General features: G+C 27.8%; 3 protein-coding genes across 11 annotated transcripts; 1 reads left to right on the forward strand and 2 right to left on the reverse strand.

The window, feature by feature from the left end:
* Nucleotides 1–1140: 1140 nt before the first annotated feature.
* Nucleotides 1141–8179, reverse strand: LOC118449509 (FHIP family protein GK23746). Of its 3 annotated transcripts, XM_035884163.2 has the most exons (11): nucleotides 7537–8172; nucleotides 7207–7418; nucleotides 6854–7105; nucleotides 6623–6773; nucleotides 6279–6524; nucleotides 5486–5533; nucleotides 4405–4572; nucleotides 3017–4294; nucleotides 2734–2932; nucleotides 2359–2515; nucleotides 1141–2282 (listed from the first exon to the last, which is right to left on the reverse strand). In XM_035884163.2, the coding sequence occupies exons 1-11, from the start codon at nucleotides 7735–7737 to the stop codon at nucleotides 2120–2122; spliced, it is 3075 nt and encodes a 1024-aa protein (XP_035740056.2). In that variant the 5' UTR covers nucleotides 7738–8172; the 3' UTR covers nucleotides 1141–2119. The 3 variants fall into 3 exon arrangements, with proteins under 3 accessions (XP_035740056.2, XP_035740057.2, XP_085512033.1); XM_035884164.2 differs by lacking the exon at nucleotides 5486–5533 and having other exon boundaries at nucleotides 1144–2282; XM_085655907.1 differs by lacking the exon at nucleotides 1141–2282 and having other exon boundaries at nucleotides 2362–2502; nucleotides 7537–8179.
* A 2204-nt stretch (nucleotides 8180–10383) lies between these two features.
* On the reverse strand, nucleotides 10384–16903 carry LOC118449515 (prohormone-2). Of its 4 annotated transcripts, none has more exons than XM_035884176.2 (9): nucleotides 16743–16903; nucleotides 15256–15373; nucleotides 15068–15160; nucleotides 14855–14987; nucleotides 14536–14745; nucleotides 12906–13007; nucleotides 12721–12788; nucleotides 12394–12641; nucleotides 10384–12169 (listed from the first exon to the last, which is right to left on the reverse strand). In XM_035884176.2, the coding sequence occupies exons 1-9, from the start codon at nucleotides 16752–16754 to the stop codon at nucleotides 12080–12082; spliced, it is 1074 nt and encodes a 357-aa protein (XP_035740069.2). In that variant the 5' UTR covers nucleotides 16755–16903; the 3' UTR covers nucleotides 10384–12079. The 4 variants fall into 4 exon arrangements, with proteins under 4 accessions (XP_035740069.2, XP_035740070.2, XP_035740071.2 ...); XM_035884177.2 differs by having other exon boundaries at nucleotides 12355–12641; XM_035884178.2 differs by lacking the exon at nucleotides 12906–13007.
* A 1652-nt stretch (nucleotides 16904–18555) lies between these two features.
* Ate1 (arginyltransferase 1) lies at nucleotides 18556–23434 on the forward strand. Of its 4 annotated transcripts, XM_035884181.2 has the most exons (11): nucleotides 18556–18712; nucleotides 18811–18950; nucleotides 19037–19216; nucleotides 19343–19469; nucleotides 19525–19655; nucleotides 19728–20158; nucleotides 20852–21013; nucleotides 21821–21976; nucleotides 22156–22328; nucleotides 22415–22676; nucleotides 22758–23434. In XM_035884181.2, the coding sequence occupies exons 3-11, from the start codon at nucleotides 19120–19122 to the stop codon at nucleotides 22902–22904; spliced, it is 1686 nt and encodes a 561-aa protein (XP_035740074.1). In that variant the 5' UTR covers nucleotides 18556–18712; nucleotides 18811–18950; nucleotides 19037–19119; the 3' UTR covers nucleotides 22905–23434. The 4 variants fall into 4 exon arrangements, with proteins under 4 accessions (XP_035740074.1, XP_035740073.1, XP_035740076.1 ...); XM_035884180.2 differs by having other exon boundaries at nucleotides 18811–19216; XM_035884183.2 differs by lacking the exon at nucleotides 20852–21013 and having other exon boundaries at nucleotides 18811–19216.
* The last annotated feature ends 133 nt before the right edge of the window (nucleotides 23435–23567 follow it).

Below are 23567 nucleotides of genomic sequence, written 5' to 3' on the forward strand. Positions count from 1 at the left end.
GAAACTAAGAGGGCGCTAGCAAAGAAAGATAACTTATATATGTATGTAAGTAATTAATGTTATTGATTACATAATTTCATCAAATTAAACTTATTAATTTTATAGTATTAAATTTATTGAGACAATTAATAACATTCATAATATATTATTAATAAAATTTAAAGAATTATTATTTTTGCAATTCATCTGTATTGCGGTTAGAGATTTTTATGATTTTTATGTCACGCTCTATATTATCGACAGTTTATTATAAAAACAGCACTGTCAATATTGGTGGAAGTTAAAACCATCAATTAATCATGAATTTGATTATTGTTCAAAATTTTCCGAAACGTATTTAATATTTATAGAAAAATAGAATGCACATATACCTATTTATAAAAAAATATATAATTTGCATTAGGAAACATTATAGTTTAAAAAATAAAGTATGCATTTTTTAATTATGCTAACATATTATTTATAACAATGATTTTTTATAAATATTAATTTAAATGGAACAATATAATATGATCATCATTATAGTCAATAACAATTAATAATTTTTCGGCAAATTTCATCAACATTCGATCGTTTTTAATAAATTTTAACTTCATATTTTATTTTCCACTAGAGAAATAGTTTTAACAAGGTAATTTTATAATTTTTATATAATCACAATTATAATATCACATTGAGGCAAGAATCTAACAATAAAATGTACAAATGAATAATAGAAAATATAATATTAAAACTAAAAAAATTATTAGCTTGATTTACATTATATGAAATTGCACCTTTTATACCATCTAATATAATTTTTGTGCTTATATCAAAAGTAATATCAAATATTAATATTTAAAAATATCAGAATTAATATTTTTATTCTGAATATTTAAATCTAGACCTTGATATGTTATATTTATATGTTTGATTTTCTCATGATTATTGTAATATATTGGCAAGAATAATATTTTATATAATATACATATAACAAGAATGCATCAAAAATTTGTTAATTTTATCACAAATAACACAATATTTTTGTTATACTTAAACAAGATATTAAGTGACATTTTGATATATTTGACAATATTAACACTCCTAAATAAAATTATAATCGTAAAACAAGCCAAATAACTCTTACAGTTCTGTAATGTTTAAAATATATGTTATCTTAATAATATTTATATGTTAGTAGTATATTACATAAAAAAGCTATAAGAGTATTTATATTTTGCTTTAAAAATGTAAGTAATATGTAAAACTTATTTCAATTAATATAAGTACGTATCATTAACAAGAAACATCAAAATATTAGTATATATTAAATAACAATAAAATCATATATATGTCAAAAAATAGATATTACTTATTTACATTTTTCATAAAGAATAGCTACTATATATTTTAAATTTGTATGAAATAGAAAATTCCAGTAAAAAATAAAAAATATACATTTTCTTTAAGAATCATTTTGAGCTCTGTAATTCATTAAGAAATCCTCTGATATAAATTATATTGAATGTTGTAAAGCATGATGTTCGAGCTTAAACTTTATTAAGAATTGATGCTTACTTGCCCCAACGTTATTTTGATGAAACTGTACATTATTTTATTTTATTTGATAAATAAAAACACTGAATAAAATAAAAATAATAAATACTCTCGTCTCTCTCTCTTTCTCAATATTTTCATAGATTTTTGTGTTTACGACTTGTAGAATGTATACTATAAGAATGCCTCAGGTAATTTTATGTTTATAATACAAATTTATAATATACATATATAAGTAACATATATACGTATATGTAACTTATAAATGAAATCTAATTAATTGTGAAAATAACTAATAATTAAATTCTAATTATTCAGAAAAAAGTTAAAGTAATTTGCTTTCGAATATGATGCTATGGTTCAAAGTGATAAAAAAGCATAATAATAGTGTATATAATAAAAATCTTATACAGATTAAAATTATTACAACTTTTTGAAAATGTAATACATCTTATAATTTGTAACTAATTCTAACAACCCTGCCAAAAGAAAATGAACACTTTCATAAAGCGGTTTTATCTTTTACTAGTACCTATGCACCCTTTAGATTAATTTAACAATTCTATCATTACAGATTCTTGTATTATGTTTTATGTTCTAAACCATTTGTAAATGACATGATGGCATGTTCTTGAGTAATAGCTGCCAATTCTTTCAACCATTCATCTAATACAACTGCACATAATACTATATTTTGTACTGAGGTTATTTCACTTGGAGACTCCCACGATGATCTGATATAATACCTATTAATACAAATTTTTCGTATTAAATATTACGCAATTTTTATCTTTTGAAAATGCTTAAATATATAAATCTTACCGGTAACCTGTCCCAAATCCTACAGATTCTAATTGATTCTCTGATATACTAGATGGTTGACTGATAGAATTTGTTAAACTAACTGAGCCAGATGTATTGCTTGCTCTTCTGAACATTTGTGTAAAGGACGATGTTAAGCTTCTCCTTTTAGGTTCACCTAAACAGTTAGAAGTGATATGAAAAATAAACATTAATAATATGTTGGTACCTGCAACCTTTTTATATTCACCTATGTTATATAAATATTTTCAAAATAGAGTACTTCTTCATGGTAACCAATACATGCGTTACACACATGTCCGTATGCATTAAAGATAAACAAGATGATAAAATATATGCCTAAACTTTAAATTATGTTTAGGAAAGAAATGATACCTCTTAAAAATGAGTCGCTTGTTAAGGAATTCCTCTTACTGCATGCAAACTGTGCAGTAGCTTCTAATGCATTTTTGCGTGCATTTACTAATCTATCTTCGCGACCAATTAAAAATGATCTAGCTTGGTCTACTAATAGGTCGACATTATCGTGTTTGAATAAATATTGGTCTATTTTACGCTTTAAAGATGCAAGTACCTATAAAAAGTATATCAAATATCAATAAAAAATTAGTTTATATAATACTTAAATTATGACATATTAATGATAGCATTAACTGACCTGAAATAATGATCTAATACTAGGCTGGAACACCAATGAATGATTCAATAAAAATGATTGTAACAATGGTTGTGGATAAATTGCTAATCTACTTATAAGACCAGTTAAATGTAAATTGACATATAGATTATTGCTTGTCATACATTCCAATTTTCTTAAAATAACATCCAAAAATATACCAACATTTGGTTGTCCATTAAATATGTCTTGACGACATGCGGTATCTTTGCTTTGTTTACTTATCATTAATTCTTCTGATATTAGAGAATTAGATTCTACAATATCATGGAAAAGTACATTAGGCTCATGATTGCATTCTACATTTATTTCTTCATGTTCATTTATTTGATTTGCATTTGGCTCATTTTCTAGTGTTGATTCTGATGATCCTTTAAATGCAAAACTTTCATAACCACTACTTTCTCCCAATGATAACAGAGAATTCATAGCTGTATTTGAATCATCAATACCACTATCAGAACCTTTTTTATCTCCTGTTAATAATGTTTCAACAACAGGTTCTGAAGAACCTATATTTTCATTTAATAATTCAGCAATATCAGCATCTAATTTAGCTTGTTCCTCAAGTGATAATACTACATCTGATGTTACTGGCAAATCCGTATTGAATGTTTTTTTTGTTAATTCTTTATTTTCTAATAAATTTTGAATATTAGCTAATATATTATCTGTAAAAATATTTTCTTTTATATCAATCGTAGTAGTTGAATGTGTTTCTGAAGACTGTGCCACATTTTGTTCTATTTTTTTTGTTGATTGATCAAGTAATATATTTTCATCTGTTAAAGTAACTGCACTTCCAGTATTGCTATCTTTAGATATCTCTCCATCGTAACGAGATGACCAGTTACAACATGCTATCCTACAAGCTGTTATCTTTTGTCTAGCATCACAAAGATAAGCATGATAATTTCCATATAGACTGTCTGATATTCTGGTACCATAATTTATTGACAATGGTAATGATTTTAATGCATCAGATGTGTTATTTAAAGATTCTTCACGAGAAACTGACAAAGTGCTTGGTAATGAAGTAGGTGATGTTGCCAAAGGAGAAAATGGAGAACAACAGCTTGGTATTAAAGCTAAAAATTTTTCGGCACCACGTCCAAAAGGATCTATATCTTTCAATCTTCGGCGCTGAGATAACATTACATGAGAACAAGGGCTCAATGCCCCTAAACATAGCTCCAACATTACATCCTCGCAGTTTAAGTTAATCAAGGTTTCAAACAATCCCAAAGTTACAATACATAACTATAAAAAGAGAAACATTTAAAAATATACAATATTATAATACAAGAATACTATAATTATATTAAACCTTATTTATAAAGAATATAATAAAATATATGTTAGATATGTACCCTTGATCTAGAAGATATTCTTTGTATAAGACTATCCAATATCCTACATTCGTCATAGTTATCTTCAAGTAAAAATCTAACTAATGATCTCAATAGACCTGGTTCTGTTACGGATCGAAGAAACAAATCAAAGTAAGCTGTAGCTGCTACTAATTCATCCACAGTTGTCTAAAAATATTACAGAGAAAAATTATACAAAATTATTAGATTGTTATTAAAATATTAAAAAACACTTTCAAATTATTAATTCTTACAAATGTCACAGTAAAAAAGAATAATCTTGACAATATTTTTATTAATTTTTTAAAGAGTAATAAAATTTAAAAATTTGCTATCTTATATATTAAAAAATTACTTAGTGCTATTGTTTAATCTGGTAAACTTCAAAAAAAAATGTAGATACATATTTGTTTTATGTGATAAAAGAAGGGTACTCAGAGATAAATACAAAAGTTTTATATTAGCATTTTGTTAAAAAAAAAAAAGATAGTTAAATGGCTTAAGTAATTAACTTAAAATACTGTGCTAAAAAGTAAAATAAAATGAATAAATATTAAAATTTAATTGTTAAGAGAAACCAGTACCATTTACTTAAAATAACCTTATGAAGCATAAATTTACAAAAAGCACATTGCATTAAAATATAAATTACAAAAAGGCAATTTAATAAATAAAGCTGAAATAAAATTAAAAGATGGTTAAACAATATTGTAAGCATAAGTAAACACATTTATATTGTTTCTTATAAACTACAATCATTTATTTAACATCATATGTTATATGATGTTGTAGTGATGTCATATATAATGTAAGACAAAATATTTATAAAGCGAAACAGAGTTTTATTCTTTTCTTTGTTAAAATGAATTTACTGATTAATATTTTGTCCTACAAAATTACATATGTAGTTCATAAGTTATATGTTTTTTGTAGTAAGATCTCAGCGAAGACAGTATTTCAGCAAAAAATGCTAAGTTTAAAGAGAAATGTAATTTATCTTCTCTTAAATTATCATATTAAAAGTTTTCTTTGTTGACTGAGATACTATCTTTATATACCCAAAAATATATTTTGTACTAACCCGGTGCTCTGGTGCATCTAGCTGTTCTAGAGTCAAGCCAAGAGAATCCTAGGAGCACCATGAGCGTATCACCAGATAGCCACCAACAATCATAAAGGACAACATCAATGACTTATGCTTTATTAGCATGAAAATTGAGTTTTAGCAGTACCAACACCATAATAAAGAATACACAAAATATTAAGCAGTGCTAGACATAGATAATATGCATATACTTATTATTTCTATGTATCACAAAAGTAATTTAATTTATTTATATTTATAATATATAAAATGGTAAAATTTCCTTAATTGTATATGTTATTAAATATAGTATTTCTTTAATTATTTTTTACAAAAACATAAATTATCATAGAAATAATTTAGAACTAAGTTTGTCAATGTTCAACTGTTCACTATTTGATAGGCATTATTAAGAACTAGTGATAAACTTTTATCAGTTTTAATATGTTTCAAATTGTGTGTGCTTTGATTAATCAAATAAGAGTTTCTATGTGTTTTACATGTGTAGATATAACAATAAATAAAATAAAATAAGAAAAAACTACAAATGGTGTAATACAAATAATTTTTAATAAGGAAAGCAATTAAAAATGTTAATAAATTGTCGAATTATTAAATTTCACTTATTTTCTTGTATCATAAAAATTTAATTGTATAAAAATTAATTTAATGGTTTATAATATTACAAAGTGCACTGCTTGTATAAAATGAATACCTTTCTTTATCAGACATAAGTTATGTGCAAAATCATAAAATGTAGATTTATTGTGCTTAAAATTCTTATACTTACCTGTAATAAAGCAGGTCCCATTACAGGTACCAGAAATCCATGATATAAAAATTCAAGTAATTGTTTTTGAACCATGGGATGAGCAATTTGTGCAACAGCATTACAAAACTCCAAAGAATTCATAAGTTGTATAAGTGCTGGTATATCATTAACATCATCAGGTGTTAAACGATGCCAATCATCTGTTTCAATATTAAGTTTTCGAGGTAATAAAGAATAAAGACCACTCAAACCAGTAGCTAATACCTAGTGAAATATAAAATTTTTCTTTTATATTGTAACTTAATACAACATTGTTTGTTTTATTTCTAGAAACTCCTTTTAGATTAAAAAATATAATTTACCGGACAAATGTTGGATTGATCAGCAATATATAATCCAATTTCATCATTTTTTTTGGAAAGAGACATACATAGTAGCATTGCATCTCGAGATTGTTGTCCAATACCTCCTTCCCTATGAACGTGAGGTATCAATAACGTAAAAATAATAAATCTGAAAATTTATGCGGAATATATTAGCATGAGAAATATCTTTACGTACAATTATAAAATAAATAATTTGTTTCTATTAACTTATTTTTTCCAGTTGATGTTGAATGAAAAAATAAATCCAATAAAGCCATATTTTGCATTAAAGCTACACATAATTGGTTTAATAGGACAACTAATTTTTTTTCTACTTCCAAAGGCATAATATCATTAGCACATTCTTCTAATAATCTTAACAATGGCCTTGTTACTGGTTCATGTGCAAGCAATGTGCCACTGTATGATACTAATAATTCATAAAGTTTAAGTTGTTCTAAGCGAACAGCATTATTAAATCTGAAAGTAAAATTATATTTAACAAGAACAATAGGAAATACTTGTAATACTTTCACTTATATTTGAAAAATATATATAACAAAATCAATTAAAATATTTACCTTCCAGTATGTACACTCCATTCATATAATTTTACAAGCAAATTCTCACTTAATAAGTACTCTAGACACGGAGAATGTGTCGCACTAGAATTTTGACGATAATGCTTGGAAGACGTAGACTCTCTAAGTTCTAATACTAAAAGAGTTACCATCTGGTCAATATGATTAACAACACCAAGAACATCATCTTGACTAGGTATTCCCTTTGGTGGCTATAAAGATACAATTACATGACTAAGTATAATAAATTTAATATATTATACATTTATTGAAGATTATGTATGTAGAATATATTTTTTATTACTACATCTAGTTTTTTGTCTAACTTACAATAGTATGTAAAATAATTTCATAAGCTTGTTGCCAATGCTTGCAAAAACTATCATAGCATGCTGATGGATCGGCATCTTTTGGTGGTGAATCTCTAGATCGTTGTTTGGTAAAACTTGTCCTCAATGGACTATTTCGTAACCAACTCATTTTTAAGAAAAATTTATACACTTCAAAAATTGGAAACCATTTAATGCTCATTCATATTTTCCGTATAGCACATTAACGATCGTTTCTTGCACACAATAAGCGTGCAATGTTTGAAAACACAATTAACAAAGTGCTTGTCAAAAATGTCTAACTTAATGCGTTAATCGCCCACCTGTACAAAGCCACTACGATAAAAAAAAATACATATTCAATAAGCCAACTGTGCCAGGACGAATACGATAAGTCGAATTATATGCCATTTCGACCTTAACATGCTTTTTAAATAAGGAAATTATTCTGCACCAACTTATCACTACAATGATACATCGACATTAAAGTCATTTGTCGTGATCTACAATTATCTATTCTTCAGTGATTAAAAAGAATATTATGATCAGGGATGACAACCAAAATTGTACTTGACACGAGGTGTACCAATTACTTATTACATTTCAATCAAAATAATACAATAGTTATATTGATTGTAATTTATGACGATTTATTATATACGAATATTGTAATTATAAATAGATATGATTATAACAATTTGAGATAAATTAATTAGATAAATAAATTTCCAAATAGTTAATTTTTAATCCTTTTTTATCAACGCATTCAATGTTATTCCATTCCATCAGATGGCACTTATTCATAATTCCATTTCATTCTATCTATCAATAAAGTAGGAAATATTAAATATCCTTAAGACTGTTCACCACCTATCGTTCGTGGCGTATGTAACTTTAGCGATGAGTATAGACAATAAAATAAACGTCCGATCGATTTTGACATTTATTAATCCAGCTTTTTTCGCATTTCGATAAGTAAGTATCGAAGCTCTTTATTTCCAAACGTCTGAGATTAAATAAATTATACTTTCGATAATTTTATAATTATTTAAACGATGTATAATGTACATGGAGTACAACAAACTAATATTTAAACAATAATATACACTTGTTTAAACATTACACAACTCGTAATAAATGATTAACATAAAATAATTTCAATTTAATATTTAAACACAGGTAAATTTTGATCTCCACGTCGTAGAATACATTTAATATCAACAAAAATATAGATTTGACGGATTTTTATATTTATCGATCCAGTTTTCTTACGCATTCCGACGAGGAAACATCTAAGTTCTTTCTTTTCTTTCTTAGATTAAAAAATTAATATTTTTGGTAATTTTTAACATTGGTAATTGTTTAAACATTTCTAGTTTCTTTCAGATGGAGTCCTTGGTTGTAGATCCTTGGGAAGATCCCTTGAGTTGAACAATTTCTTTCAATAGGGAGAAGTCGAGCTCGATTTAGGTACTTTGACTTTACTTGGATGGAGCGACCTTCAAAATATCCACCCCAGATTTTCTGTTCCTTTTCACGCGCTCGATTTATCGTCGATTTATTATCGAGGGATTTGGATTTTTACACGGGAGTTTGAAATCTTTCCGCATTAGATGCAGGGAGATTCATTCTTCCGTACTGACAAGATAGGAAATCTCATTTTAAAGATGAAGGTTAAAGCGAGGACATGATTTTTTCAAATTTTTTAAAAAGCTTTATTTTTATGTATAAATTATTGCTTTAGAAACCCCATTTTTTGATGCGATTTTTTTCAAAGAAAATAAAGCTTTTCCAAAAGTTCCAAAAAGCTATATCCTCGCTTAAATCTTCATTTTTAAAATGAGATCTTTTTCATCAAAATCGTTAAAGAATTACGCTTGTACTCATTGTTAGCGTAAACAATTATAAAACCAGGAATGATGAATAGTCCTTAAAAATTAATAAAATGAAAAGAACTAAAGTGTAATGATCTTATGTTTAAAGAATCTATAGAAAAAGATAGAATATATAAATTAGAAGATAGGTAGTAAAAATATAAATATAAATACTACGAGTTCCGTGTTTTTATTCATTGCATTTTTTCAAATATTGAATATAATGCTTTGCATAATTAAAACAATTTTAATAATAGTTTAGGGATGTTCATTAAAGAATATAATATCATTACCTGATGTCAACGAAGTATAGATATGCGCACAACAAGACACTATACATGTATTATTTTTAGTTAAAGTCACAATCATTGAAATCTTTTATATCTTTTTTTTAGAAAGCATGATTTTTTTACGGTTTCAGTTCCAACATAAAAAGAAAAACTCATTTTACACATTTAATTTAAGTACATAATTATTTACTCGTATATTATATCATGATAATTGTCAACTTATAAAATATAGAATAATCGGTAATACTTGTCATAATTATTTATATAATACAGAGGAAAATATAAAGTTTATAATATTTCATTTTTATGTGCAAGAATTTTCATTTTTGTTTATATCGAAAATATATCATACATTAAGAAAGATAAGATTTTGCTTTACATTGAAATAATCTGTATTATGTTGCACAACATCAAAATAGACGAGGGACGATATATTAAGATAGTAACATGGTTGACGATGATGAAGTTACATATCGTATTAAGCGAATTTATATTCAATAATAACATTATAAAATTAAGGAGTTATGTAAAAGAAATCATATGAAGATCGATATTTCTTTTCCATATTCAAATCTCAATCCGCTTTCGAGAAAGAAACAAAAATAATTAACGATAGCAAGTAACTTTCTGATACCTTTTTTATCATTTTACTACTTTTAACACAATTAATTGTTAATTTCTTACTGCAGTTTTCCAAAATATTAGTAAAAAAGTAGAAGGTAATAAATGTTGATCAATTTTTTTCATTAAATTTATACTAATAAACACTTTTCTATTTAATATTAATTACTTGGCAATACTGAATTATTTTTCTTCATAATCATATCTACTTATTCTAAATAAATCTAATCGTAAGTATACTAAACGATTACCAAAAGCATTAAAAGCTATGGTTTCTCGTCAGTCAGCGCTATTGTATTTCGAGTCATCGCTTTAATTAATTAATTAATTAATTTCTTTCTTGTATCGAAATGGGCCAACGAGAAAGCGATTATTCAGTCTCCTCAGAGTATACATTATTATGGAAGGCCATGTGAGCTGTATTTTCATATAGAGAAAAAATATTTTCAAACACTGCTCGGTCTTATCCCTATGGATACACTTAATATTTCGCTATCGCTTTCTCTTAAATTAGTATAGATAAATATAATAGTGATTTAACATAAGTAACATAAGATCTTGTGATTATTGCATTCATAGAACGGTGTCATATTAATTTGTATTTTTAATTTATACTTTTGCTTTTACGAAACTTTAATAAATATTTCCTTCGATTAATCTGCACTCTTTTTTTTTTTTAATAAATATGATGATATGTCGCGTTATTGTAGAGTATGCGAAATACATGATGATTTCTTTGCAATTGTGCGTCAATCGACGAGTGTCAATTGAATAAAGGATATATTGACGTTTTATGTCAAATGTATGCATTTTTGGAAATTGCAACCATTGTCATCTTCGCTATGCAAAGAGGCTCTGATTTTAATTTAATTTCATATTTTTTGTTAATTTTATGAATGTCTCATTATAATTACACGATTAATTATAAAAACAATTCGAAAATAAATTCCTTTCATTTTATAATTGTTCATTCGTCGATCGTATTATAACAATGGAAATTCGATAAAGAGAACTTGAAAAAAATTTATTAATTTTAAATAACAAATTGCAAGAATGTGCTGAAAAATATCTTCCATTTTTCTTTTTTTTATTTTACTCGTGTGTGTTTTTAGGCAGGTAAAACTTTCTAACTACAATCACATTTGTTCATCATGCAAGTAATAGCAGTCTTTTCTTCATATAAAAATAAAAATTCGAATTAGAAAATAACGGATAAAATGAACATTTTTAAATAAAACTTTAACATAAAGTATAATATAATATATAAAACTCTCAATTAATAACATAAACTTGATTAATCGAGAAAGTAAACAAAAATCATAAGATCAATCGTTAACAAATGTGTGGATGAAAATACAAAAAAAAAAAAAAATAATAAGAAAACAACAACAAAACAAAATAAAAGTATATAGAAAATTCATACTTATATACATTTCTATCTACGCGTGTGTGCATACGCGCAAACATGATTTGTTAAAGGAACCATGGTATTTCTGTTTCAGTAAATTCTTGCAAATTGAAAGAAGTCTTTTCCAGCACCATGTTTTTGAAAATGAATAGTCTTGGACTCTCGGGTACTTTTTCATTCGCGATAAAGGATTATATAGTTAAAGAGAAGTGTCTACGAGAAATCTGTCGTACAATATGCCCAAATCAAAGTGAGCTTGCACTCAACAGTTTCGCAAACTCTCTTTTTCTTTTTCCAATATTCCTGATAAAATAGAAAATTTTTCAAGTACGGTTAATTTACGCTAATAAATTAATAAACCATATGATGCGGATAGGGAGGATAACCACGCTGTTGGATGCCCATTTGTAGTGGAACGATATTAACGTACGGATCGTAACTCTGAAATGAATAAATTAATAATTAGAAAATAATTTTGACAAATTGTCTTTTTAAGTTTCTTCACATTATAAGTACTGTTTTATTTTCACCTTTGTCTACGTTATAGAGTTTAACAAAAAAAAAAAAAGAAAAAAAAAAGAAAAAAAGAAAAAAGAAAAAAAAGAAAAAAAATGAAGTAAAAGTACCTAATCTTATTAAATATTGTTAATATTATCGCGTTTTACCGGTGCTCGTTTTTTCGCAACCATATATTTCCTCTCCGTGGGATAATATGAGTCTTGAGAATAAAGAGTGCCATACTGATTGACATAAGGATGCGCAGCACCATTATCTAATTGTTGTCCGTATTGATTTTCATATTGGTCGTAATAACTTGATGGGTGAGTATGCACGATACCGATATCAGAAGGTGAGAGGGTATCTGTACCATATCGATAAGAAGAATATGCAGGAACATTCATCCAAGCGAGAGCTGTTAAGAATTATTTATTAATAATAAAGTTATTCAAATTTCTATCTAACGAACTAAAAATTTTTAGTAGGATTTTTACCATTTCTGGGATCTTCATCTTCTAACGGATCAACGTCCTCTTCGTTATCATATTCCTCGTTCGTATATCTGTAAAAATTCGTAACGATTTATAAATTGAATAATAGCAAAGCATTAATTTACATCAAAGCAAATTCAAAGTTATCGACCGAAGTACGCGTGTATAAGTACGTAATGGATCATAACCTGTTGCGGTGTCCATTCTCCCACATTGATAAAAGAGTCCATGCAGGTTCAGGATGAATTTCCACATCGCGTTTATAACGTGGTTCCGCATAGATAGGAATGCTAAAAGGATTGTATAACAGAACTCATAAATTTGAGTCGTTCGGATATTTTTAAATTACAAGATTACTTTCGTCCTTGAAAATCGCATTAAAACGAAAATAAACGGAAAGGAATCTTCTTTTTTTGCAAGTATTACTTTTTTTTTTTTTTAAATCTTAATCGCTCGATAATTTATTATTTGTTCATAAAATCTATATCGCTATTAAATGTTGTACCGCATCACAGCACATGTCTCATAATGCTAATACTTCTTCCGCTTGCTTCGTGCTTTGACAAAATGAGTGGAAAAATTATCCAAACGAAAAAAAATATCTTTACATTCATTGGTTTTTTATCGATTCATTGGATTTAAATACTCGATACATTTATTTCCAATTATCGTTTATTTTTAACTAATGATGACCTTTACTAATTTATTCAATAATTTTCACTAAAAAAGATTTACAAGGTTTTCTATCTCTTGTTCGTAACAAAGAAGCTTTTCACAATGCAACGAGGAAGGAAATACTTTTAAAGGGTTGAGTGTTGATGTCAGCTGATTGTCCGACTATATAGCAAATGGCAGTAATACCGTGACCTAGTTTTCCTGGCTGGTTCCATTCAGCTTTTCGTACGGTCACACTACTCTAGAAAACACTCTCCTTCCCCCTTACCGTTCAACCCCTCTACTAGCTCCAGCCTCTTTTGCGTCACTAGTATCGAACGATCCATAGTCTGCGGCAAACTTTATCTATATACTTGTGAGAGAGTGTGCGCGTTTACGTTTATGTACGTAATACGTAGATGGAGGAGAATGAAGAGGGGAAGCTTTTAAGAGGGTTCCAGCAAACTATATAGGGTGACTTGAGCAATTTTCTCTGAACGAAAATGCTCCTATTTCTCCTCTCGATCAAAATATTATCGTTAGATAAACCATATTATTATTAATCATATTACTAACATTGATTATTCACTCTATGACCTATGACATTCAATCGGCATTTGTTCAAACAAAATATTCATCGTGTATAGCTTTTGAAAATAAAAATAGAACGCTGACGTAGAAAATGTAAAACAGGTATATACATATACATAGAAATATTCCCTTGAATAAATATGAATCTAAGTAAATGCGACTCTGCGTTCTGTAAATGAAAAAAGAATTGCTTTCATAAGATCAGTTTCCAAAGATACTCGGATACTAAGGATAGGTTACTGATCGGCACGATGACGACACATCTTCGAGTTGTTCAATACGACTCGGTCGTCAAGCCGACCGCCGTTCCTGCCGAGGGCAACGCCCTCCCGTCAGCCCTCTCGTCGACCCTCCCGTCGACCCTCTCGTCCCCATTGAGAAAAAGCGCCGAAGAAAAGGGGAGATAGCTTTGGGAAAGGAATGAACGGGTGGTAAAATAATTCAGGATATGTTCTACTCGATTTAGTTTCCCTGGGATTTTCATTCCACAGGTGCGACGTCATCAAAAGAAAAATAATTCGAATTTATGGTAATGCCAATGATATCGATAATGACAATGACTTTCTTGCTCACCTTCTTTTTGTCTGAATCGGAGAATGTTGCGTTTGATATGCCGTGTGATATCCCGTACTCGTTGGTGGAATAGTAGTTGTACGAATATTTGGAATTAATTTTTCTGATCGTTTTCGTCGATCGTCGCCTATATAATAACGAGCATAAGGTGCTACGTCCCATACATGCGGCATTTCGTCACCCTCTTCGGTTACGATAACCTTTCCATATCTGCGTAGAAACATTAAAACACGCTATCAATCGAGATATTTTTTCAGACTAGAATAGATTCCATTAATACTTCAAATCTATCTAATTCAATTATCAATCTCGAACTTACTCGTAATTTTTATCGTACGGATTGTATACTTCGCGCTCGTCCAAAGAGTTTCTTGGAGATTTTGGATTAGGGAATTTGTTTTCTTTTGTAAGTGATATCTTTAAAGCATCTAATCCTGCCGCGTTTAATGCCCCTGAAAGTACAAAGTTTCATGTACATTCTCGATACGATTGTCTTAACTACGTTTAACAAAGCTTTACTAATGTTCTTTACTTTTTTCTGCGCTTGAAACATACGGATTGCCTCTATTCTCAGGCTGTCGATTTTGTTGATTGCCGAACATCAACGTTTCCTGAACTCGTTTTGCTAAAGATATAAGTTTACAAGAATAATTATTATTTCCTAAAGAGAATGTATATGATAATTTTTGATCAATTCGATAGAGTGATCAATTTTCTCACGTTTTGTTCTCGTTATTTGATCCGTTTTCTTTGCATCCTCTTTCAAACTCGTCGGCAAGGAAACGCTCAGTACAATTAGGGTACATAGTATCAATAAACACGCCCAACTATTAAGCATCTGCAAGAAATGGATTACAATTGTTTTTCTATAAAAAAATTTAGAGAGTATTTTTTATAAACTAGATAAGATTTACGATGCTTCACATTGAATATAAGCAATTAAAGGCATCAGGTCACCATGGAAGAGAAAAAGAGAGAAGAGTTTAAATGTCACGTAACGCGGAATGTCAAGAGTCTATTTTCAGTATACATAGCTGATCAAAAATTAAGATATAGGTATACCTCGTAGGAAGCTCTATAAGAAAATGTTTGTTCGTGTTTCAGTTTTTAAACAATATAATATTCTGAGATAGGAAAAAATTGTCGATGAGATAACGTTTTATTATATCCTTTTTTTTTATATATAATAATACACTTCTACGAAACACAAGATAGTAGTTATATTATAGCATACTTTTTAAATATCATAGACACAGTACATTTATTAATTCTAACTATTTAAGTTAGTAAAGTCCTGTTTTATATATAAGAATTAAATAAAAATAAATAAAAATTAAACATTCTTGAAAATCAACTATTAAAAGAATTTTTTTCTTCTTCAATAATATTGGATTACTAATTAAAATCTGGACCTACATTTCCTAATGAATATCTGATCGCAGATAATCTAATCGTATGGAGAGTTTTCCTCAATTAAAGCGGGCCAACAGCTATATAGGAAAGCTGGATATAGTAGACCTAGAAATTGCACACTTGTTGCATGTAGGTATACTGTAGTCGCTTATCGTGCTACACGATGCTCACAGCTGCATCGCTCATAATTAAAGATATATTTCAGTGATCATCCATTCATTGATAAATACCTCTATCTATGACGTATCTTATGACGTTTTTGATTACGTAGAACGTATTAATATCGCATGATTTTCTATCTAAGAAAGCACGCTTATATGCCTGCGATAAATGTCACGTCAGCTGTAGCTACTGATATTTATCCTAGAATATTTTCTTTTCATGTTTATAAGGTACGAAAAAAAATGGTGCTCATATTTTTGAGCCGTATTTATTTATGTCTACATAAAAAATTACATTAAATTAAATAAAAAGTCAAGACACGTATGTTAAATATAAGGCTAAACTTACTTAATTTTTACTCATTCCTATCTTTGGTAAATTTAATAATTTGGAAAATTGATAAAATATTCAATTAATAAATATTTCATTCCAAACAAAATTATAAAGATCTAATATATATAGAAATAAATTAAAACGACAAGAAATAAAAGAGGAAAGAAAGAAACAGATATTCAAGTAATGTAAAAACAAAAACGAAAAAAAATTTATTAAATTTTTTAAAAAATTATTTTAAAAAAATAATTTTACATTCATTAAATCGTATAAATCGAGTTAAAAAAAAGAAAATTTACCTTAAAATCCATCGTGATGATGAGCGAACAAGTTTGATCTTCTTCGAGGATTTCCTTTCGTCTCTTTGAAATCTGCAGCGCGATTTGTTTGCGTCCTTTTGGCTTTGGCGGGTCTGCCTGGAATGAACGTCGGGGCTCGGCAGGACGACTAGAAAACCAGTGGCGGGTACGGTCGATCAACTACTCCCACCCTCGACCTCAAGCCCACATCTCCTACCCTCCACCTACCCTTCAAACACATAGATACTTCAGTATATACATACACCTGTAACAAGTACATGTGTGAATCAAAGAATTTATGTATATGTTTCCTCGTGTTAGTATGTGTGTATGTCTGTAGATATATCTATATCCTCATCCCCTTTTGTTTTCGTACTTTTCGCCCACACATTTTCGCCATTTGCGTAGAAGACTTGCAATAACGAACGTGCGCATCCACCTACACTTTTTCATTTATTGTGATACTGATCTACCCACGCAATGACCCGAGCACATAGCTACCCTCGGGATGTTTCCGCCTCCTTCTCCTTCTCTTCCTTCTCTTCTTCATTCTCCTTTTTTCCCTTATTCTTCTTTTTCTCTCACGTACGCTTGCCCTCTTTTTTTTTTAAATCTTTCAAGAATAATTAAATGAAAGAACTTTCATTCTCATTTAGCATTGAAAATATTCATGAGTATATTTTCCAATATGTTTGATGATTTTTATATTCGTCTGAATGATTGCTAAATATAAACAAAAAAGGACTTTCAATTCATTCTTCGCAACAGGCCAAACGCCCACGTGAAAACGTAATACGGTCTATAGTTTTTCTCTACCATGAATTGCCAGAGGTAACAAGATAATCTGAGGAATCCAACAAATATTTTTCTCCTTCACAAAATGAAAATGTTAAACCCAAATAGAAATATTTATTACCACGGTTTAATCGAAAATTAATATTAAATCATTAGTAAAGAATGCGTAATTTATCGGTGTATAGATTTTCCCCGTAATTGACCTATTTTCAATGAAGTAATACCACGCTTGCGTAAAATCACGTGCACGAAAATGCATGCAGATATGAGCAAAATAAAACTTTAGGATTCTAAAAGATATTTGATGCTTGCGTTTGATAATAGCAAATCGTCAACCACATTTTCTTCAAAGAAAACATATTTTTTTCTTTTCAATAAAGAGATAAATTTCGATAAATTTCGATAAATTTTTATTTAAAAGAAATTTAGCAATTAATTTTCTAGAATTATGAATACGGTAACAGAAGAGTGAATGAATAGAAAAAGAAAAAGAATTCTGTAAAAGAAGGATAATTGTTATTTGTTGATATTGCTTGATCTAATCTTGCTTTCACGTCCAGAAGGGTGGTTCCTATTGACGTCAATCGTTGATTTTCTATTCGGCGAATCCCTAGTTGGTGGGGGAATTACGCGTGTACAACGTACAACGATGGTATAAGAGAAGGATGAGAATAGAGAATTGATAAACTAAAGATTCTCTGACAGAAGGATAACTGAAATATGACTAGAACCTATTGGGTATAATAAAACAGGAAGATAAAATTCGTTCATGATATAAAAAAAAAATGTGGAATATTTTTTTTTATAATGCGTGATATATACTTTTTTTCTAATAATAAAATCGAAAAACAAATGAAAGTCATTATTTGTTCTATATTCATATAATTAATAAGTAGAATAAATAGATCTCCATTCGAAAAACCATAATAAGTCGTTGGAAGGGGTAACTCCAAAAGAACAGATCAATGTTTCTGTAGCCGTAGTAACGGCCGTTCGTTGATGCGTAAAAGATAGGTTCATTCATAAAAGCGATTGCTTCTTTCACGAATGAAGGGACGAGTTATTGTATGTTATTTTTTGAAAAATACTTGAAGATTTATATATTTACTTATCTGCCAGAATTAATAATGATATCACGGTACAAGTTTTATTTTATTCAACTAAATCAGTACATGGTTGGTACTAAACAATATTTTGTTGTCTAATCGTATCAAAAGATATTGATATGAATGTCGAAAAATAACATTGACAAAAATAATTTGCATTTTTGTAGTTATCTGAAATATCTGGGAATATATTTCGAAAATGATTTGAGTCCATAAATCTTTTTGTTTGAAAATTCATACTTATACGCTATTCGTTTCAATAATCCAAGATGGCGCACCGAAGAATATGTTCTGAAACGATCTTATGGTTAATATTAGTCATTAGTAATACCTACTAAAACTGGTTTTAACGTAGAATTAAAAGCGTATTAATAGAAAGTTTCATTCTTGTAGTTACAGAATTACAATATGTGAAAAATAAAACTGTTACTTAGTTCTTTGATTGTTGAACAAAATCAAGTAAATACTAAAAGAAAATGTCTGGTCAACCTCTCAGTATTGTTGAGTATTATGCTCAAGAAGAAAGACATGCGTGTGGTTATTGCAAAAGTCCAGATACAAATTTTAGTCATGGTAAAAGCTTTAATTAGATGTTCGTCAAAATAATGACAATGAATTTGTGTAGTTTACAAAATAAAACGACATAACCTAATCTATGATATTGTTCTGTATGTATATGAATAATCGAAAAAATTTTAGGTATGTGGGCACACTCTTTGACAGTTCAAGATTATCAAAATTTAATAGATAGAGGATGGAGAAGAAGTGGTAGTTATTGTTATAAACCTACAATGGATCAGACATGTTGTCCGATGTATACCATCAAGTGAGTATATTTTTTTATATAAATGTAAAACAATGCATAAATTTATAATTTATAGGTGTGAAGCTTTGAACTTCAAAATCTCCAAATCACAAAAAAAGATTTTAAAGCGTATGACAAAGTTTTTAAGAAATGAACTAAAGAAAGATGAAATTATGGATACTAATGATGAACGCCAAGATATTACTGGTATACCTATAATTATACTTACATAGATTACAATTTAGAATATTCTCTATTTTAAGTAAGCTATATTTGCAGATATAAATTTTGAGCAAATTCCAAATAAGCATGCGATACTGGCACAGAAAAATATTTCCAAATTAAATGTATCATCGATAGATAATGAACCCAATGAAATATTAAATCCTAAGGTGTTAAATTACAGCAAGAATTTCTGTAATTTAAAGAATGAACTACATTCAGATAGTAGTGCTTCTATCCAAAATCCTGAAGAAAATATATCTGTTGCTTTAGAAACAAGTACAATACAAGAAGGCAATAATTCTAGTAGCATACCTTGTAAAAAAGCAAAATTTTTACGTATAGAACGCAAACAAAAGAAATTATTAGCTCAAGGGAAGTCATTAAAAGAAATTGAAACTGCCTTTAAAGAAAGTAAGCAACAAAATTATGTTAAAACTTTAGAGGAATTGTTTGATGAAATATGGACTGGAACAAAAAAATTGGAGGTAAGATATATTAAGATAAAAACATTTTAAATGTAATAAATATTAAATAAATCTTATATTCCAATATATCATTAATAATTATCAATCAAAATGTTTTCTTTCTTTTTCGTACTATCAAAAAATATATCAGTATCCATATTATCATGTATTTTACTATCTTCTATTTATATTATATCATTTTTAAAGAAGAGCTGGCTAACAGTGAAAGAAGAAAAGAAAGGAAAAAAATTATATGGTTTTTATATATTTTTCTATAGGTTACAATGTATTATAGAAAGAAAACATTTTTTATACATACGAACAGGAAATTATTTCAAGTGATCTATTATAATCCAGTGATTGTCATTATAATCCAGTTGATATATTTAATAATTTTAATTATTTATAACAGTATGAATAAAATATTCTGCAATTGCTAATATGGTCCTCTTTTCTCCAATTGTATTTGAAATTTAAACTTATGAAACAAACATGTTGCAGATACGTCATTAAAGATTCAAGAAATTGGTCTATATATTAGTGCTCTGTAACTTTAAGATTACTCTTCTCAAAAGAATATAATTTTTACAGCATACTTTTCTGTTCTTCCAATTCAGTTGATAACTGTTATTCAGGCTTATATATTTCAATATGAAGATAGTTTGATTTACTTTTCATTGAATAAATTTGTATTAAATTAATGACTTTTATAAGCTGAAACTAGTTAGAACCTCACCGATGAGCTCTGGATATCTAATGACTTCAAAAAAATCTTATGAGGTCTATAAAAAATATCAAAGCACAATACATCGGATTCCAACAGAGAAGATTACAGAGCAACAGTATACAAGGTTTCTTGTGAAATCCCCATTACAGGTAAATGTGAATTGTGCCAAGATCACTGATCCGTAAAATACTATCAAAATGAACAGTAGATGCATCAAAATTTTTTGTTATGTTTCTTTACTTTGTGTATTATTTGTACTTATTGGTTGGGTTGTCCGGAAAGTTCGTTTCGATTTTTGGTAGGTAGCGTAAAAATAAAATCTGCACAAACTTTTCGGACAACCCAATAGTAGTATCAATTTTTTTTTATTGATTTAATAAATAATAATTTCTTGTACATAATTTAATGCAAGACTGTTCAGATAGTAACAAATTTTTTTAATGTTTTATAAAATATATAGAATTTAGAAAAATGAAACAAATGGTACTTTCAAAAGCATTAGAGAATGTTCTATAAATATTTCAAATGATATATAAATCGTAGAAGTTCTTACTTCTTCTGATATTCTACTTATATGTAAAAATGTTGTACATAATATTGATCTAAATAAGAAGTTATATTGGAGCAAAGTGGACCTTTTGTCTGAATTGATAGTTTATTTTTAACATATAAGGCGAACTACACTAAATACATGTATTTATAAAGTTGTTTTCTTTAATATTATTTCATAGATAAACTCTAATACTAGCTTAAAATATTAAAAATTAAAGTTTATCAATCGATTATAAATTCTCGATTATTATCGAAATTATCGATATTCGATTGATAAATTAAAGTTATTATTTACTTTGTTTTTTTAGAATAAAAATAAAACAAATATATAATTTATCTTGCATGTCTAATAATGCAATAAGCGTATTTTCTTTTATTCATAATTTTTTTCACGAATTCATTAGATAAAATTGGTGAGGGTAAGGACAGAAGAATTTCTTAAATCTCTCGATATAAGTGCAAATCTTTACAAAAAATATCAAATGGCTATTCATGGAGATGAACCAGAGGAATGTAATAAAAAAACATTTGTCAATTTTCTTGTAGAGAGCCCTTTGCAGGTACACTTTGTATTCCATTCAATATTTTTAACTTATTAAATAAAATGTATACATATTCTTTATGTGCAATCTCTAATGCCAATTATATATTAAACTAAACACCAAAAACGTAATTAGTAATTTTATAAAAGTATTTTATTTAATTTTTAATTAATATTATTTTATATGACATTTTAAAGGAATGGATACCTGAAAATGGCCCACCTCAAGGGTATGGTTCTTTTCACGAGCAATACTGGCTGGACAATGAATTGATTGCTATTGGTGTTATTGATATTTTGCCATCGTGTGTTTCGAGCGTATATTTCTTTTATGATCCAGAATACTCTTTTCTTTCTTTAGGAACTTTTAGGTCAATAAATAGTTTTATATTTTTTTTTTATATAATTGAAATTCTTAAATATTTCTTCATTTGAAATATGTATTTATTGTTTTCAGTTCTTTGAAAGAAATTTATTTAACAAGACATCTCAATAAAATCGCAAATAATTTAAAATATTACTACATGGGATTTTACATACATACTTGCCCTAAGATGCGGTACAAAGCTAGAATGAAACCATCTAAGCTATTATGTCCAGAAACTTATGTTTGGTGTGACATTGAACCTTGTTTAGCAAGATTGGACAAAGAAAAGTATTGTAGATTCAATGAGGACATAGATGCCATAGATGAAGATGGTGTAGTGGATATTAATAAGGTCTGTTTATATTCTTACTTTGTTCAAAACATTATTTACATTTTTACCTTAATAAATTAAACTAAAATTTGATATTTTCAGATATTCATTTTATATAGAGAAATGATAATGACTTACAGAATTTATAAAGCACAAAGAAATATAAAGCAAAAAGAAGAAGAATTGAAAGAGTATGCTAGCCTAGTTGGAATGAAATGTGCGCAAAGTTTGCTTCTTTATCGTAGCTAATTTTTGAAGAATAAATGACATTATTTTATCGAGAGTATATAGTTTCATGAACAATAATAATGAACGATTTTGTTTGTTATTCTGGATTTTGAGTTATTAATTAATTGAAAACTAAAAACAAATATATTAATTAATTAAAATAAAATGGATTTCTAATGTAGGAGAAAAAATGAATTTTTTTTAATTTCTTTTAACTGTGACACAAATATGTATAATATATTAATAGATTACATCCTTTACGAAAAATAATTATTTTTTAATTAATATTATTGAAAATTTTCTCTTATTTAAAAATATTTTGTAAATATTTCGAGCGTATCATTAAAATCTTTTCATTACTGTCTTTTCAAATTAAGTTGTTATTATATAGAAAATTCCAAAGAAAGATATTAATCTTTGGTTAGCGTGACCAAAACGTTCCGGATAAATCAGTATATAATGATTATTAGTGATAACGTCATAATGTAGATATTATGAAACAATATTTATAAAAACAGAACTTGATACTTATGTAATCTCGCGTTTTATTTCCTGGACGTTCGTAAGACAATTTCAGTTACTATTTTTCTACACGCAATGAGTCTTATATTTACATATTTAAGTAATACAAATAAAATCGACATGTTCTCCGAAAAATTCGTGAAACATGCAAATGATTTAATC

Source organism: Vespa mandarinia, chromosome 3 (assembly GCF_050613455.1).
Source record: "Vespa mandarinia isolate Hongniang chromosome 3, ASM5061345v1, whole genome shotgun sequence".
In the NCBI taxonomy this organism is placed as follows: Eukaryota; Metazoa; Arthropoda; class Insecta; order Hymenoptera; family Vespidae; genus Vespa; species Vespa mandarinia.

Coding starts and splice junctions, on each gene's coding strand:
- LOC118449509 (XM_035884163.2), bottom strand. CDS start 7,737: ATGAGCATTAAATGGTTTCCAATTTTTGAAGTGTATAAATTTTTCTTA. Junction 6,525..6,622: donor ATCAATCCAACATTTGTCCG/GTAAATTATATT, acceptor ATATTTCACTAG/GTATTAGCTACTGGTTTGAG. Junction 5,534..6,278: donor TGGGACCTGCTTTATTACAG/GTAAGTATAAGA, acceptor TGGTGCTCCTAG/GATTCTCTTGGCTTGACTCT.
- LOC118449515 (XM_035884176.2), bottom strand. Junction 14,988..15,067: donor TGTTTCAAGCGCAGAAAAAA/GTAAAGAACATT, acceptor TTGTACTTTCAG/GGGCATTAAACGCGGCAGGA. Junction 13,008..14,535: donor CCGATTCAGACAAAAAGAAG/GTGAGCAAGAAA, acceptor CAATCCTTTTAG/CATTCCTATCTATGCGGAAC.
- Ate1 (XM_035884180.2), top strand. CDS start 19,120: ATGTCTGGTCAACCTCTCAGTATTGTTGAGTATTATGCTCAAGAAGAA. Junction 19,217..19,342: donor AGATACAAATTTTAGTCATG/GTAAAAGCTTTA, acceptor AAAAAATTTTAG/GTATGTGGGCACACTCTTTG. Junction 21,977..22,155: donor TTGTAGAGAGCCCTTTGCAG/GTACACTTTGTA, acceptor GACATTTTAAAG/GAATGGATACCTGAAAATGG.